Source organism: Bufo gargarizans, chromosome 9 (genome assembly GCF_014858855.1).
Source record: "Bufo gargarizans isolate SCDJY-AF-19 chromosome 9, ASM1485885v1, whole genome shotgun sequence".
In the NCBI taxonomy this organism is placed as follows: domain Eukaryota; kingdom Metazoa; phylum Chordata; class Amphibia; order Anura; family Bufonidae; genus Bufo; species Bufo gargarizans.
Window position 1 is genome coordinate 34,435,869 of NC_058088.1, and position 18,965 is coordinate 34,454,833.

An 18,965-nucleotide genomic window follows, 5' to 3' on the forward strand; every position below is an offset into this window, starting at 1 on the left:
ACCAACACCAATGCCAAAAGGTATGTTTAGCATGATGTGTAGGTGTACAGCAGAACGCCGACAGTAGGTTAAAGGGGTTCCTCGGCAATGATTTAAAATTGCTGCCAGCAACCTGTCCTAGAATTTGAGCAGGGCAGGTTTCTTCCACTTGCAGAGCTGCCTAAGGGGGGGGGGGGGGGGTTAAGGGCCTCTGGTACTTGTATATGCTACATATTGGTGATCATTCCTATAAGGGTCCATTCACACGTCCGGCAGTGTGCGTTCCAGATTTTGCGGACCGCACAGCGACGGCAATCTCATAGAAAATGCCTTTTCTTTGACAAGAATAGGACTTGTTCTATTTTTTTGTGTAACGGAAGTGCGGATCCGCAAATGCGGACACCACATTCCGGCCCCATTGAAAATGATCGGGTGCGCACCTGTTCCACAAAATTGCGGAACTGATGCGGAGCCATTTTGCGGACGTGTGAATGGACCCAGGATGACATCATTACCATCTACTGTAGATCAGTGTAGTGTGGCCCCGTCCCCTCGCCCCCATAGGCAGCTCTGCAAGTGGTGGCAACTAGTCCTGTTCACATTCTACAATGTGAAGCAGAGGTAACAGCTCACGATCCTCTCTCACGCTGCACGGGAAGGGGCAATATCCAGATCAAATCCAGCAAAAAAGGTCCCAGCAGACGTTATAGTTTTTAATCAGTTATATTCTTTTATTGTGACTACAAAGTAATAACAGGACGCTTTTCGGCCCGTCCAGCCTTTCTCAACTGCATGATGACAATGAAAACCTGATTACATTTATAGGTGCAGGATCACCTGGTCATGACATCATCAGCTGATTAAACAAACAGGAAATGACATGTATAACATAACAGTGTCCATTCTGGTTTCAAATCGTGTTATTCTACAGGCCCAAAAACCTTCGGCTATCAGCGCGGCTATCAACACTCCAAATTATAAACTATTAAAAACACATAATCTCATAATCCCTATTCATCCCCCTGGGTTGTAGAGTATCCAATGTATGGATCCAATATGCCTCCCTTCTAAGGGATGTTCACCAATGTTCAAAAGGGCCAGTTTTTCTACCATCCACACACTGGAAAACCGTATATGATCAAGGGCTATTATACCTGTGATACAACAAACGCGATTTACCTTATAAAATGTCCCTGCGGCCTACTGTATGTGGGGGACCATGCAGACCGTGAGGGACCGCATTGGTAAACACAAGTCCACTATACGGAATAAGAATTTATTACTCCCCGTACCGTTCCACTTTGACAAATGTAACCATTCCATGTCACAACTAAAATTCCAAATTATAGAGCGGGTTTATCAACCGAGAAGGGGAGGTTATGTGAAAAAATTACTACTTAGAAGGGAGGCATATTGGATCCATACATTGGACCTTTTTTGCTGTTCACATTCTACGACAGGACAATTTGAAATCATTCCCAGAGAACTCCTTTAATAAGTGAAAATGAGGTGACTTCCTTTTAGGCCAGTTTCACAAAAGTGTGTTCGGTCCAGGATACATGCGGCATTTCCTAGACTGAACACTTCTCCTCTAACTTGAGCTTACAGCATCTTAAGTCATTATGATGCTGTGAGTTTGGATCGGAGAAGCAGAATGTAGCACTGGAAAAGTGGTCATAATACAGTACGTTTCTCTAACCGAAATTGCTCGTGTGAAATTGGCCTAAGTCTGGGTCCACACGTTCAGCTTTTTTTATGCAGTGTAAATGTAAGGCTACTTTCACACTATCTCCGTCCTGAACAGTCAAAAAGACTGAACTGAAGACATCCTGATGCATCCTGAACGGATTGCTCTCCATTCAGAATCAAGAGGATAGGACCTCAAAAAATTGAAAATAAAATAAAACACCTCTCGGAAAACCACTTTAAGTACAATACGTAATAGCCGAGGTTACTGACTGGCTGAAGCGATTAGTGCCGTTATATCACGTCATCGTTGGCAGCTTCTACACAGAGCAGATTTTTTTTCCCCACGGAGTTACACTTTTAGTACTGATACAAGCAAGAGAGTGTTTTATTATAAGGCCAGCATACAACATGGATGGTATAAATGTGTAGGGGAGAACCCACCTACCTGATATTTAGGTACGTTAACATCTGGAGATTTTTTATGGTCTCTGGAATGCCCTTGATGCAATTGTGATATAAATTTAAGGTTTCAATCGGTGCGAACAAACAGACGTCGAGCGGGATCTCTGCAAACCGGTTTTTGGATAAGTCTAAGGAAAGAAAACAGCGTCCAGAAGAAACAACATTAGCCGTGTACCATCTAGTCTTCATTCACTGAAGAGGAAATACAAGAAAGTACAATATAGTAATGGAATGGAGAGAGAAAATGTCAAAAATAGAACAAGTAGAATCCTTTCTACTACCTGCATCTAATGCATTCAGCGCAGGCACTGGTCTATTACAGGCAGACGACTAAGCGGCCATTTTCACCAGGACTTTGGACCCTAATTTCTCATCACAACCAAACAGTACCTTTCCCATAATTCCCATTTACTGTCTATAATCTGCTGTGGTCGCTCTGGATTTACTTCTGATGTGCTAATCAGTTCCGATTTATCTCACCGCCACCCGGAGGACACATCGATGACAAATATGTTATTTTAGGGACTCTCAGCAGTCACAGCCATAATCCATCATGACAAGGATGTCAGCACCACAGTACACAAAACCCATCCTGCAAGCGGATTACGAGAGGAGACGCAAGTATGAGTGAAACCTGGAGTCACTCAACTGCAAGACTCTGCATTACAACTGTTGAACTTGCCGTGAAGGACGGGATGCTGGCCCCGCTACAGGACGGGACGTCTAATAATTAGAGATGAGCCAATTTCAGGTTATGAAATTTGTTCACTCTTTGCTTGGTGGTAAAAACAGAATTGCGTTATGGATTCCGTTACCACGGACCATAACGCAATTCTATGACGGAGGCATTCCGTTATTCATTCTGTCTTAATAGAAGTCTATGGGCTGCAAAACTGATCCGTCCCGTTTCCGTTTTGCAGCCCATAGACTTCTATTATGCCAGAATAAATAACGGAATGCCTCAGTCATAGAACGGCGTTATGGTCCGTGGTAACGGAATCCATAACGCAATTCTGCTCTCAATATATGAAATTCGCTGATCTCTACTAATAATGATAGACAAAGGTCAGGCACGTGGGAGTGAAAAATACACGCCAAGGCGAATTACAAGAGGAAAACACTGGGTGACACAGATGTGGAAAAGGACAACCAGTGTCAGGCAGCTGCTGCCAAGGGCAATAAGATTATGGGGGGAATCAAAAGGGGCATAGATGCCCGTGATGAGACCATATGGGGTAATTTATCAAACTGGTGTAAAGTAGAATTGGCTTACTTTCCCACATCAACCAATCAGACTTCACCTTTGATTTTTGACAGCTCCTTTGGAAAATGAAAGGAGGAATCTAATTGATTGCTATGGGCAACTAAGCCAGTTCTACAAATGATCCCAATAGTCCTTCCACTTTACAAATCACTAGTCAGACCGCACATCGAGTACTGTGTACAATATGGGAAACCGGTGCAGGAGAAAGACATAGCAGAGCTGGAGAGGGTTCAGAAAAGGGCAACTACAGGACCCATTTTTTGTAACAAGAGTCAGTGGTGCTGCAATGCAACAAGCTGGGACCGCGACAGCCGCACAAAAAACCATCCCATTTGCTATATAAATGTCGCACTGCAGTTGTAACCCTAGCCTAGTAGGCTGAACTCCATGACCCTAATAGTGCACGTACTGACTGGGAGCGCACTAGAGAAGAAACTGAGCAAGTTTAAGGGGTTGTCAGTTATTTTTTTGTTCTTTGTAGGTTTCTAACTAATGAAATGTAAAAAGGTTTTCAATTCACTTCCTTCATCTGCAGTGGCTCCTTTCTCAGATTTCACTGAGGGTCACATGATCTGTGATGTCAGCGTCTCTCCCTGCTCTGATGAGGTCTAGGACATAAGCCTGAGGAGCAGTTCTGTGCCATCGCTGGGCTGGCCACACCCCCACGCACTGCCATCGCTGGGCTGGCCATGCCCCCACGCACTGCCATCGCTGGGCTGGCCACGCCCCCACGCACTGCCATCGCTGGGCTGGCCACGCCCCCACGCACTGCCATCGCTGGGCTGGCCACGCCCCCACGCACTGCCATCTGCCCTGTGTCTCCCTTTCACTGGATTCTTCAGGAAAGATTAAAGGGGTTGTCTCACTTCAGCAAATGGCATTTATCATGTAGAGAAAGTTAATACAAGGCACTTACTAATGTACTGCGATCGTCCATATAGCTTCCTTTGCTGGCTGGATTCATTTTTCCATCACATTATACACTGCTCGTTTCCATAGTTACAGACCACCCTGCAATCCATTAGTGGTGGTCATGCTTGCACACTATAGAAAAAAGCATCAGCCTCTCTGGTGGCAGGGACCATGGGAGTACACATAGGCTAGTGCTTTTTCCTACTGATGCAGGGTGGTCTGTATTCATGTAAACGAGCAGTGTATAATGTAATGGAAAAATGAACCCAGCCGGCAAAGGAAGTAATATAGATAATAACAATATATTAGTAAGTGGCTTGCATTAACTCTCTGTGTGATAAATGCTACTTACTGAAGTGAGACAACTACTTTAACCCCTTCTACCATCAGCAGCACAGACTCAGGGTTGGAGGCTTCGCTGAGCAGCAGCAGAAGGCAGTGAAGAGACAACTGCTGGGCACAGGTTCTTCCCTCCTCATACCGCAGACACATAGCTGACAGACTGCAGAAGTTCTGCAGAGCATTGCACAAGAACCGGTAGGGGGAGATCATGTGTGTATCAGCAGTGTCATTGTACAGCTGGGACTTGTAGTCCTACACATACAACATGCTGTTAAGTATCCGAGCAGTCAGACATGTCACTCAGGGCAGCACAGTTCTTCACTCCCTTTGCAAAGCGGAGTCGTCCAGGGGGCGCACAAATATTCATGAGGAAAACCTCAGAGATTGTTGTTACTGCAGGTAAACAGAAGCCAGAAGAGAACAAGGGAAACTAGGAAATTAAATTTTTTTTGCCTAAAAAACTTGCTTAGCTTATGTATATATTGCCGACTATGAGATTTACAGTGGTATATATATTTTTTTGAACTCGGACAACCCCTTTAAGAGGGCATAGAACACACAAATGCTAATTTTCCATTTTCCCATTATTAGGGCTCATGTGGCCGTAGCCGTTTTGTGGTCCACAAATCACAGATTTACAAAGCACTGATCCTGGCATCGTGCAGGACACCACTTTTTTTCAAACTACTGTAGAAATGCTCTTATTTTTTGAAGATCCATTCATTTCAATGTATGTCCATTCCGCGGCCCCACAAGAAAGATAGAACATGTCCTATTTTTGGCTGTTTTGCAGACAAGGTCTTACATTGAAACAAATGGATCTGCAAAAAATAAGGATCGGATGTGGACCGAACATACTGTTGCGTGCATGAGCCCTTACCAGTATTATTTTCTTTATCCTCTTTAGTACCTCGGAGTATTGCTATTTCTTCAGATAGTGCCCAAATGTAATTGTGTGCCTACTGCCCACTGGAGATAGAAAACAAAAAAAAAGAGAGGGCAGGGGCAATACAAACTATTTCTTTGAACTGTGCAATCACGAACATAAGTGTATGTAACCAAACTTTTTCATCTATGACAAAATATAAAAGAGTATTCCCATCTCAGACAATGGGGGCATATCATTGTCTGATAGGTGCAGGTCCCAGAGATGGGACCCCCACCTACATCGAGAATGGAGCGGGGAAGGTGGTGGCCAGAAGTGCCAGGTCCAGCCACCACCATGCTTTCCAATTGGCCCACCAAACATAGCCAACAGAAATGAATGGGGGGGTGGTGCAACCACCACTTCCATTCACTACTATTTTCCGATGGAAATAGCTGAATCGTCGCTTAGCTATTTTCGGCAGCCCCATAGAAATGAATAGAGGGCAGTCGCACATGCGCAGTGCGCTCTCTGGAACTTTGCTGGCTCCATTTATAAGATAGATGTGGGTCCCAGAGGTGGGACCTGCACCTATCAGACAATGGGGGAATACATTGTCTGGGATGGGAAAACCCCTTGTGCAGGCAGTGGATGGCGATAACCTATCCTCAGAATATCTGAGTGGTGGGGGGTCCAACACCCGACACCACCGCTGATCAGTTGTCTAAAGGGGAGGCAGCGCACCATGCGAGCACTGCTTCCTCAACGGCGGTGTAATCCCACCTCTGGCCGTCACATACACTACTACAGCAGGTAACTGGAAATCTGGGAAAACATGGCAACATTTTTTTATTTATTTAAAGCTTCCACTTCTAATTATTTGTTTCATATGATGAATCATTTTCTAGACACCTTCGTTCGTGGAGCAGCTCCTTTACACGACAAGATCTAGTCCCATAACGAATTGCCATTAACCCATTGTACAAACGTACTGGAAGGTGTGATCTCACTACCAGGCCTAGAAGACTGGTCTGTGCCATGATGGGCCCGCGTCTTCAGGTCTGTAAAAAACTGCTATCTGGAATTCAATTCTGCATTTACCCACAAAATATCCATCGCATCATCAATACTTCAAGAGCAAAGTTCTTCATGAAATATCGAAGAAGAACAAAGGGGAGGCCGCTGGGTCTTTAACAATTCAGAACGACGCTCCATGGCCGTTTATGAACCTGCGAATCCCCCGAAGGAGGAGGAATAACCAATTACTACAGACAAGACGCAGCTTCACAGAGATCTAATTACATCTGAATGAGTAAAGACGCAAAAGGCGAGGGATTCTCTGCTGTTCACAGGTTAACCCAGGACACGGCTGCCTCAAAAGCTAAAAGGGGTTCTGGACTCTGAACGAGCGGCACGCCCACCTCAAAGGCTACTTTAGTGGAGTCATATTCATACATCTGGTCCTTGGGCTTGGATGATGAGCGAAAGCATTTGCCTTCCATAAGGCAAGCTGTCTGACAAAGTTCTTCATATGAAAATAGATATCCATATTCACTGATCAGCCGTAACATTGCGTACTGCGCGGCTACGAAGCCCTGCGTGTTCTGACGCCCTTCTATAGCTAGCAGGGATTTTTTTCTAGCAATTTGTGCTGCAATACTTCTGTGGGATCACTCCGGCTATCACCCTCCACATGAGTCAATGAGCCTTGGGCACCATTGCCCTGTTGCTGGTTCATTGCATGTTCTTTCTTGGATCACTTTTGGTAGGTGCCAACATGCCAGGAACACTTTACAAGACACAAGACCTGCTGCTTATCGGCAGGGGGGACCGATCAGATACTGAGGACCTATACTGAGGTATGAAAATCTCAGAAAACCCTTTTAAAGTAGAACTCACACAAACATTTTTTTATTCTGACCTGTTAGAAAGGTGCCTGATGTAATCTGTAGTGAACGTAATCTTCTCATCTGACTGTATTTGTGAGTTATAACCTCCCTTCTGATCCTCAGCTGTGTGATGTGACCAACTCTCTGATCATCAACTCGCCGACAGGACAGCAAGTCAGTTATTTCTCTATTCATTCCTATGAGGTTGACATTGGAGGCTTCCATAGGAATATGTAGAGAAACTGAATTCCTGTCCACACATAAGATGCTGTGTCATTTGGAAAGACTGATTGCTGGTCACATGACACAGCTGAGGATCAGAACGGAGGGGATAGCTCACAAATACAGTCACTGATGAGAACATTACCTTCATTCACCACAGATTACATCATCATCATACCTTTCTAGCAGGTTAGAGAATACAATTTTTTGCATGAGTTCTTCTTTAACTATAATGGGGACTGCCGGAGATCCGCAACCCAGCAAATATGCTGAGAATCGGCTAGACTAAGGCTACTTTCACACTAGCGTTCGTCGGTCCGCTCGTGAGCTCCGTTTGAAGGGGCTCACGAGCGGACCCGAACGCAGCCGTCCAGCCCTGATGCAGTCTGAATGGAGCGGATCCGCTCAGACTGCATCAGTCTGGCGGCGTTCAGCCTCCGCTCCGCTCGCCTCCGCACGGACAGGCGGACAGCTGAACGCTGCTTGCAGCGTTCGGGTGTCCGCCTGGCCGTGCGGAGGCGTGCGGATCCGTCCAGACTTACAATGTAAGTCAATGGGGACGGATCCGTTTGAAGATGCCACAATATGGCTCAATCTTCAGGCGGATCCGTCCCCCATTGACTTTACATTGAAAGTCTGGACGGATCCGTACGAGGCTATTTTCACAATTAGCTGTTATATGCTAAAATAATGCAGACGGATCCGTACTGAACGGAGCCTCCGTCTGCATTATTATGATCGGATCCGTTCAGAACGGATCCGATCGAACGCTAGTGTGAAAGTAGCCTAAAACTGGATCTAGTGGGCTCTGGCGAAACAGCCTTCCAGATCCCTGCACGCTAGTGTGAAACTAGCCTCTCAGTCACTAGATTTCTGGAGAAGGGTTGTTGATCCAGGGAGTTCGGGTGCATTCACACGACCGTTTATATTTTGCGGTATGCAAAAAAAATAGGGACGATGTCCGTGTTCCATCTGTTATATATTTAGCGGATACACTGTAACAATGTCTATTCAAAATGGACAAGAATTGGTCAGGCTCTTTTTTGTGGGCCTGCGGAACAGACATACGGATGCAGATAGCACACGGCAGACCCATTGAAATAAAAGGATACAATCGATAAAAAAAAAAAAAAAAAATGAGGCTCATATGTGGAGCAAAAATATAGTCATGTGAATGGGGCCTTATTCTGACTGCCAGGAAATACTTTCCCTCTCCCCCCCAAGGGTCCAGTCACACGTCCGAAAGTGTTGCGGTCCGCAAATTGCGGATCCGCAAAACACGGACACCGGCCATGTGCATTTCGCATTTTGCAGACCGCACATGGCAGTCACTTTAAATAGAAATGTCCTATTCTTGTCCGCAGACACGAACAAGAAAAGACATGTTCTATACTTTGCGGAACGGAAGTGCGGATGTGGGTCGGAAGTGCTGTCTGCATCTTTTCTAGCCCCAAATGAATGGGTCTGAATCCATTCCGCAACTTGCTGAGATGAGAAAAACTGGCTGCTACCTCACGGATCAACATTATAGCATAACAGGCTGCACTGAACGGGCACATGGCTTTTTTTCAGCCTTACAAACTCATTTTGCTACAATTTAAAGCACATATTAAACGCATGAACCGAGGTGTAAGAATGTTTATAGATATTTATGAAATGCCTGGCTTCTGTTGCCATAATTATACTTTTTGTTGCATCACAAAATAATTTTTGTATACTTAAAGGGGTTATCCAAATAGTACAAATTCCCCCACAATGTCCAGGCCCTTCTTATAGACGATACTTACCCGGTCCCCAACACCGGCGTCCCTCTGGATCCCTACACGGCCACCGCTTCGTCTCCCTGTCGCAAGGATCAAAATATCACAGGTGACGCAAGGGAGGCTGGTCATCGTCGTGGTGCGATATTGGCTGCTCCATCCCCGTTGCCGGATATTTTGATCCAAGCGACGGGTAGATGAAACGATGGCCATGCAGGGATCCGAAGGGGCGTGGGTGTCGGGGGACTAGGTAAGCATTGTCTATAGGAGGGGCCTGGGAATTTGTACTATTAAAAAAAAAAAAAAAACTGACATTCAACAAGCAGGACATATAAAATAAAAATGTGAAGAAAACTCATGCCCTGCACACAGATCACTTTTCCCCCACATTCCCTCAATCCTATTCTGCCTCTCCGCAGTGATCACTAGATCCCTTAGTACATTGCTGTACATGTATATCTTACGTCTGTGCTGACTGATGTAGCAGATGCTAATGTGTTACAATTACTACTGTTTGTTTTACCTGACACAGACAACGCAGCAGAAACAAGGATGTTGATTTGTAAACTGGGAAGCACAGCGGCAGACCTGAGACTTCGGGAACATGTTACCGCTGATCTACTATCGGCTAGTTTTGGCTTCATAATGTTCACGATATGTGGGCACTCCATCGGTCACAAGAACAAAGGGACCCATTAATGTGCAAAATTAAAATCAGACATCATATAGTACAAGACAATCTCTTTGTTAGGGCTCATGCACATGAACGTATTTTCTTCATTCCATCTTCTTTGCGGACCGTATGCGGAACCATTCACTTCAATGGGTCCGCAAAAACAACGGAAGGTACTCTGTGTGCATTCCGTTTCCGTATTTCCGTTCCGCAAAAAAATAGTGCATGTCCTATTCTTGTCGGCAAATCACGGTCCAAAGCCCCATTCAAGTCAAAGGGTCCGCAAAAAGTACAGAACGCACACGGAACACATCCGCGTGTCATTCGTATTTCACGGATCCATACTGTAAACATCCTATGCCCAGGCCATATTGCTCATGTGTTTGGTGATTAATAAGTTACCGTTTCCGATCCGCATAAAAAAAAAAAAAAAAAAAAAAAAAAGGATCGCATATGGAAACCATACAGATATGTTTTGTGGAATAACAGAACAGAAGAGGACATAAATCATAGAGAAAAAAAATAAATAAAAAAATCAGATACGGAACAACGGTTCAGTGAAAAGCAGACCGCAAAACAACGGCTGTGTGCATGAGGCCTTAGGCCGAGTTCACACTTCAGTTATTTGGTCAGCGATTTCCTTCAGTTATTGTGAGCCAAAACCAGGAGTGAAGCTTATACAGACCTAAGGTATAATGGAGAGACCTGCTTCTGTTCTGTGTTTAGAGCCGCACCTGGTTTTGGCTGGCCCCTAATAGAACAGTCCTATCCTTTTCTGTTTTGCGGACAATAATAGGACATGTTCTATTTCTTTGAGGAACGGACATATGGAAATGGAATGCACATGGAGTAACTTACGTTTGTTTTGCGGATCCATTGAAATGAATGGTTCCATAAACGGTCCACCAAAAAAAAAAAAAAAAAAAAAAAACACAGACACCAGCAATGTGCGTTACACATTTTGCGGACCGCACATCGCCGGCGCTCTCATAGAAAATGCCTTTTCTTGTCCGCAATTGCGGACAAGAATAGGACATGTTCTATTTTTTCGGGAACGGAATTCTGGCCCCATTGAAAATGAAAGGGTCCGCACCCGTTCCGCAAAATTGTAGATGCGGACCCATTTTGCAGACGTGTGAATGCAGCCTTAGGCTACTTTCACACTTGCGTTCAGAGCGGATCCGTCTGAGACGGATCCGCTCATATAATGCAGACGGTGGATCCATTCAGAACGGATCCGTCTGCATTATATTGTAAAAAAAATTCTAAGTGTGAAAGTAGCCTGAACGGATCCGTCCAGACTTTACATTGAAAGTCAATGGGGGACGGATCCGTTTGAAGATTGAAGATGACACAATATGGCTCAAACGGATCCGTCCCCATTGACTTACATTGAAAGTCTGGACAGATCCGCTTGCCTCCGCACGGCCAGGCGGACACCCGAACGCTGCAAGCAGCGTTCAGGTGTCCGCTTTCTGAGCGGAGGCTGAACGCTGCCAGACTGATGCATTCTGAGCGGATCCGCGTCCACTCAGAATGCATTAGGGCTGGACGGATGCGTTCGGGGCCGCTTGTGAGCCCCTTCAAACGGAGCTCACAAGCGGAGCCCCGAACGCTAGTGTGAAAGTAGCCTTACCCGACACAGTTCCACTATCGCCTGTATGCTTTGGGCACCTTTGCTCTTTTTAAAAGGTGCCGCTCCCAGCAGTCAGATGTACACTGATCACTTATTGATGGCATATAGCAGGGATCAGCAACCTTCAGCACCCCAGCTGTGGTGAAACTACGACTCCCAGCATGTGCACTTGCTTGGCTATTCTCAGAACTCCCATAAAAGTGAATGGAGCATTCTGGGAGTTGTAGTTTCACCACAGCTGGAGGTTGCTGATCTCTGGCATATAGTATATAGTTCTGCCTTCGTCCCAACAGCTCCCCCCCTACGGGGTCTGGTCTGTCCTTCCCTGCAGGCTGCTTGCCATCAAAGCCTTCCTTCCATAGGGCATGCACTCCTTCTGGCTCTTAAAGGGCCACACATGCACCCCAATCTTCACCAGCCAATGGCTTGCATCCTTGAGGTACTTAAGGCACCAGAGAAATAGGTGTTCAAGAGCGCTAGTATCCTGCAAAGATGTGCTGTTGTCAGTGCTCTTTATGGGTTTCTGACCCTCCACTGCCTGACTAGTGCCTGACTCCTGTATTGACTTTTTGCTGCCTGAGCTGATCTCGGACCATTTACCGTACAGTACATGCCAACACAAATACAGGGACCTCTCAGCAAAGTGTACGACATTTACAGTATTAGTTTAATTGCACTTAGTCCCTTGACTATAGAACGTCTTTATACACTTGCTGAAATAATCAAGACGTAACTTTTATATCTGTATTTCATTAAAACCATAACAAACACACTGTGTGAGACTAATTACAACTCTCAGTAGGTGACAGCCTTATGCCTCTTGTATCTGATCCATATGATGTGGAGCTGGTGCTGTTGGCTTCTCACCAGTAACATTACTAATAGAGCAGGTACCTGCCCGATCCCCTGAAGATGCCGGGAGGCAGAGAACGTGTTTGTGTGAGCAGTAGGAGACATGGGGCCAGATTTATCATTACACTTACATCTTACTCCACTTTTCCATAAGTCAGATTTATTAACGGTCCTTTAATACTGTGGTAAATGTGGTTTGACGGTAGCAGTTTATCCTTCAGTAAGTGGCTTTACAAAATTTGCACGTCTTTGCGAATAAGTCACATGTTCTATAAAAAAGTCGCATAAGATAAGCATGGTCCTCACTGGAGTGAAAAAGCGCATTTTTTGCGACTTTTTAGATTGTCGCAATAGTAAATCTGTCTAGATTCATTTACATAAGAAAACACTCCCACTTTCAGAAAACTGGCAAGCATAGTGCAGAGCCAATAAAAGTCGCAAATTTTTACGCAGTTTTAGTGATTGTGCAAAAATTTTCAACTTTTTCACTCCATTATTTTGACTTGAGCTAATGATTAATCTGGCCCATAGTCTCGCCCGATCCTCAATACACAAATGAGATAGAAATGTAACCAATGAGGGTGTAGATGGCCGCTTTGTTGCTCTATTACTGATGTTACTGGTGAGAAACAAACGGCACCAGCTCCACATCATATGGATCAGATACAAAAGGCATAAGGCTGTCACCTACTGAGAGATGTAATTGGTCTCACACAGTGTGTTTATGAAATACAAATATAAAAAAAGTTACATCTTAATTATTTTAGCAACTGTATAAAGACGTTCTATAGTCAAGGGACTAAGTGGAATTAAATTTACCGTATAGCGTCTACTCTGCCTGCCATGACCTTAGCCCGTCCCCGACTAAGATTCTGCCTGAGCCTTCAGGGCCCTGCACCATTGTCTGACACAGAGACTAGCCCAAGAAGTAGGGGCCCAGTGGTACCTGTGCAAGATCCCTGTACAGGGGTTAAAGAGTGAATACCATAGGGACTGCCAGGACAACGCCCCTAGAATATGGTTCCATACCCACTGCCGTAGCAGCAGGTCACTGCTGTGGTCATTTCCTGCGCGTCAATACTGGACCAAAATAATAAAGTTGACAAAAAGGGAACCTTGTAAGCCTCGGAGCAGCAGAGGATCGGCCAGTTAGGCCTCATGCACACCTGAACCTTGTATGAGGGTACTAGTCAGAACCGAGTTGGGTTTCAAGTTTTAAAGTGGTTTTCCACTTTAAAAAATCTATTACTGAAGTTATTCAACAAAGTCACGAGCAACTTTGTGAATAACTAACTTCGGCTCATCGGAGCCCATACATTCTAATACTGTATGGAGAAGAATCTCCGTACAGTATTATTCTGAAGTTTTGGAAAAAAAGCGACTTTGGATGCTTCATCTAAAGCTCACTTCGCTCAACACTAATCATCAATATCTGATCGGTGGGGGTCTGATACCTGGGACCCCCACCGACCAGGTGTTTGAGAAGGCAGAGGCGCTCCGGAGAGTGCCGCAGCCTTTTCTCGGCTCACCAAGCACATCGCCGTACATTGTATAGCGGCTGTGCTTGGTATCGCACTCTGCCCCATTCACTTTATGGGGCTGAGCTGCGCCTAGGCCACGTGACCGAAAAATGTGTCATCACTCGGCCTAGGAAAAGCTGGAGTAGGCCACGCTGCTACTGCCAGTGCCTTCTCAAACAGCTGATCGGCAGGGGGTCCCCTCCACCGATCAGATACTGATGTATAGGTCATCAGTATTAAACGCTTGGAAAACCCCTTTTAATTCTAGTACGTGAAATAGCAGCAAAAGAGACAAAACAAGAGCGCACAGTGTGTGGTATATCATAAAGGGGTGGGCACAGACAGCAGAGGGACCCAGTGGAAGAAAAGTGTATATATATTTTTTTATTGTGGTATGAATCCCCCTTGCCCTAAACAACGGTATGTCTACCCATACATATCATACCGCTTTAACACAGGAGCCCGGCTACTACACTGGCATCAACATATGCATTACTGGCTCTAATGGGCACAGAGAACACCCCGGGGCTCTGCTCTGTGTGGGGACTGACGGGGGCAGTGGAGCAGAACAACATGTGCGCTTATTATACGTTTTCGGAGGAATGATTAACCATCAAAACAGTCTTACATTTACATTTCAGAGGACTGGAAGAAGTCTTCGGTGAATGTGCGACTTCAATTAGTATTCAGAGCTTTCTCTGATTTATATGCAAAGAAACGGCGCAAGATCTTAAAACCTGACACAGAAATAAAATACATATATAGAACGGCGACATGAGGCTGTAACAACTGCAACTTCAATCAGCATTCAGAGCTTTCTCCGATTTATATGCATGGAAATGGTGCAACATCTGAAGACCTGGCAAAGAAAAAAAATAAAAATACATATCTAGAATGGCGACGGCAATAATTAAGGTTCAAAGCCATCTAATAATGAGAACTATTAGAAAGTGTAGGCTCTGGAGAATCCTGCAGCTCGGAGGGATCTCCAAGGAGAATAATCCAGCTTCTAGTACTTCCCACATCAGAGGTCCTGACCGGAGATCCGCCGCTATGGTCTGACCTGGAGCACGCCGGGCCATAAAGGAGAGCGTCGCGCTTTTTTGTGAATCACAGAGCGGTATGAGAAGACAGATCTCTAGGATGGGCCTCTGGTCAGGTAATGACACAGTCACTTCCGGGTTCAAGAGTCCATTACAGATCCCATCAAGAATGCTGGAAAAAAAAAATACAGCAACATGCTGCGTTACTTTTACCAGTCCAAATCACCCATAGCCAGCCACACGCAGGACAATCTCCAGCTGTTTGCTGCAGAGCCTCACTAAGGCTGGGTTCACACGGGCGAGATTTCCGCGCGGGTGCAATGCGGGAGGTGAACGCATTGCATCCGGACCCATTCATTTCTATGGGGCTGTGCAGAGGAGCGGTGAACATGGTTATAAGGGAAAATAATAGCATTCTTTAATACAGAATGCTTAGTAGAAGGTCAATTGAGGGTTAAAAAAAATAATAATAAATTAACTCACCTCCTCCTCTTGATCACGTAGTTGCCGGTCTCTTCTTACTTCTTTAATCATGAGCTGCCGGCTAAAGGACCTGTGGTGACGTCACATCACATGGTCCAATCACATGATCCATCACCATGGTGATGGACCATGTGATGAGCTCAGTGACGACACCACAGGTCCTTTTGACAGGTCCTGAAGAAAGAACAGGAGACCGGCAGCTACGCGATCAATTGGAGGAGGAGAGTTAATTTTATTTTTTAACCCTCAATTGACCTTCTACTATGCATTCTGTATTAAAGAATGCTATTATTTTCCCGTATAACCATGTTATAAGGGAAAATAATAAAATCTACACTACAACTAACCCGAACATCATTCAAGAAGTTCGGGTCTGGGTACCACATTCAGTTTTTTCTCACGCGCGTGCAAAACACATTGCACATCGCACGGGTTTGCCGCAATGCACCCGGGACGTATCCTGAGCCAAAACGCGATGTCCGTGTGAACCCAGCCTAAGCCCCTGTTCACACAATGTGTAATAAAGTTAATTCAATATATCGCAGTAAGCATCAATGTACTACTCACCACCACAAGGTACTTTTAAAGTGCCGCCATTTTTTAGTCAGTCCTCTGACCTCAATTCATACTTCATAGTATAATAGCATTTAGAGAACGCCAACTTTTCTGCTCCAGCCGCGCGACGTTTTGGAGGACCAAGTCACCATACCCCCTTAATCAGGCGTGTCCTCCGAAACATCGCACAGATGGAGCAGGAAAGTCAGGGTTAATCCATACGTTACATGTGCCCCAAATAGACGTTGCCCAAAAAAAATTGAATTTATGCTACAAAAAATAAATTAAAAAGCCCTCATATGGCCCTCCTCTGCACCGGGTGATTGCTGTAGTGTCCAACTTGAAGGGCGCTAATCTGAGGCCTGTCCTCGCAAAATCTGTAAGAAACATGAACATGTGCACTCTTGTCACAGGGATGGATTTGTAAATATATGTACGCGTTTTGGGGGCGGACAGCCCTCTTTGGCAGGCGCAATACATGAAGAAAAGAAATTCTTCTAAAATAATGCTATATTCCTAGAATTCTGCCTTTAAGTCCATGGGTGACAGCGCCTGATCGTTGTTCCCTTTCCATATAGATTTGTTCATTTTACGTACCAGCTTATCGCTCCCACAGCGCGGCCGGCTGTGAACCGAGGCTGCGGCCCCAAACACCCGCTCACTGGGCGGTGATAGAACAGTACGCCACCAAGTACTAAAGGCACAGCAAGTGCATTACCCACCTACACACCTGCATTTGTTTGCTGATAACACACATGAGGCGCTGTTTCTATATGGCATTCTTGTCCGCACTGATCTCTCTCCCAACGTGAATGGGGTAAACACGGGGAGTGGAGTGCTCGTGGATGAGCATTTAGGAGCAGAATCTGCAAATAAAGGTTTATGACAAATCCAGAATGTGTGTAAGGCCTCATGCACACAACAGTTGTTTTTTGCGTCCGCAAATTGTGCGGACCCGTTTTTTTTCTCACAGATCCCTTGTAAAAAATGCCTATCCTTTACGGAAATGTAAAAAAAAGTAGGACATGCACTATTTTTTTTTTTTGCTGAAGGGAAACAGACAACGGATGTGGAACACAAACAGATGAACCCTCAGCATTTTTTGGCTGACCCATTGAAATTAATGGGTCCCCATCCTATCCGCAGAAAAAAACAAAAAACGGAACTGAGGCCGAGAAAAACAACTGTCGTGTACATGAGGCCTAAGGGTCCTAACGAATCTTCCCAGAGCTGGGGTAGGAGACCTCCAGCACTACAACTCTTGTGAAACTACAACTCTCAGCATGCATACTTGCTCTGCTCTTTTTAGGACTCCCATAGAAAGGAATGGAGCATGCTGGGAATCGTGGTGTGCCGACCCCTGTCCTAAAGCGATTATAAATCTTTTTACACCGTTCTGTGGCATACAGGCAGACTAAGGAACTAGTGCAGGGCCTGGCAATGAGGTTTCCTGTGTAGACTCGTTCCTCTTTTTATGCAGACAAGAGAAATGTCACTGGAAGAGCGTGAGGAGCCTGGAGGAAGCGCACTGTGAAACCGCGCCATCGTCGTACTCAGGCACAGCACTTGTGGGTGAAAATACCCGGGCACCAAGCCTATAAAACTACCCGGGCACCAAGCCTATAGACACCTCCTGCTCTCGCGCTGTGGATCACGTGTAGGCAAGCGGTAATGTAGACACGACTTCCCAATCTCCTCCTGGGAGTTAGAAATTCCGCCAGCTCTTTTTGGGGGTTCCATATAATTATGAAATTATCAATGACTTAAAAGGAGTTACCCAACACCTATAATGCTCCCAAAATGCCCAAGCATCACATACAGGTTACACTTACCCTGCCCCCCGTCACCATTGTCGCTCCTGATGCCCACACCGCGGCTGCATCTCTGCCGTGGATCAAAACATCTGGCGACGGGGTGGCAGCCAATAGCAGGCCGCAACTGGAACGAGCCTCCCTAGCGACGCAGGTGCCGAGGTAAGTATAACCTGTATGTGGTGCCCGTGCATTTTGGGGGGCATTATAGGGGTTGGATAACCCTTTTAAAGGGGGTCTGTTCATACCACATTGTGGGTCACACACACACAGATAACAAATGCGCGGGCCGGCGCTGGAGTTCGCAGGCATATACTGTTTCCGCTGAGTAACGTCGGGGGCCCTGGGCACTTGAACATCTCATTTGCATATGGGTTAAACTTCACTTTTGGAACACTGCAGCCACAGAAGTGGTGAAATGAGGTCTCATGTGTTAGCTGTGTGACCCACAATGTGACTTGGGTTAGGTTACTTTCACACTTGCGGCAGAGGATTCCGGCAGGCAGTTCCGTCGCAAACTGATCGCATTTGTCAGACGGATCCGGATCTGTCTGACAAATGCATTGAAATACCGGATCAGTCACTGCGGTCCGCAGACCGGATTAATGTGGCAATTTAATGCCGGATCCGGCATTCCGGCAAATGTTCAGGGTTTTTGGCCCGAGAGTAAACTGCAGAACGCTGCGGTATTTTCTCTGGCCAAAAAACATAAGAGGGACTGAACTGATGCATCCTGAACGGATTGCTCTCCATTCAGAATGCATTAGGATAAAACTGACGAAACTCAATACCGGAACAGAAAAACGCTCTTGTAAAAGTACCCTTATTAACAGACCCCTTCAAAAGCACAACTAGCTATAAACAGCACGATAATCCACCAGTCCTCATGCCCCGATATCATGTGAGGATCTCGCCCTGTGTCTAACCTAGATAAGAGCAAGTTTCCAGTATCTGTGTGCACAGACTCACGTAAAACACGGCTAACACTACATACAAACACGCATGCAC

At 45.6% G+C, this 18,965-nt stretch overlaps 1 protein-coding gene across 1 annotated transcript in view; it reads right to left on the bottom strand.

The window, feature by feature from the left end:
• Positions 1–18,965, bottom strand: part of LRCH2 (leucine rich repeats and calponin homology domain containing 2) — a 112,338-nt gene that overhangs the window by 80,221 nt on the left and 13,152 nt on the right. The window contains exon 2 of the mRNA XM_044268945.1: positions 2,114–2,258. Coding sequence (XP_044124880.1) covers positions 2,114–2,258 — 145 coding nt within the window. The remainder of the gene's footprint in view (positions 1–2,113; positions 2,259–18,965) is intronic.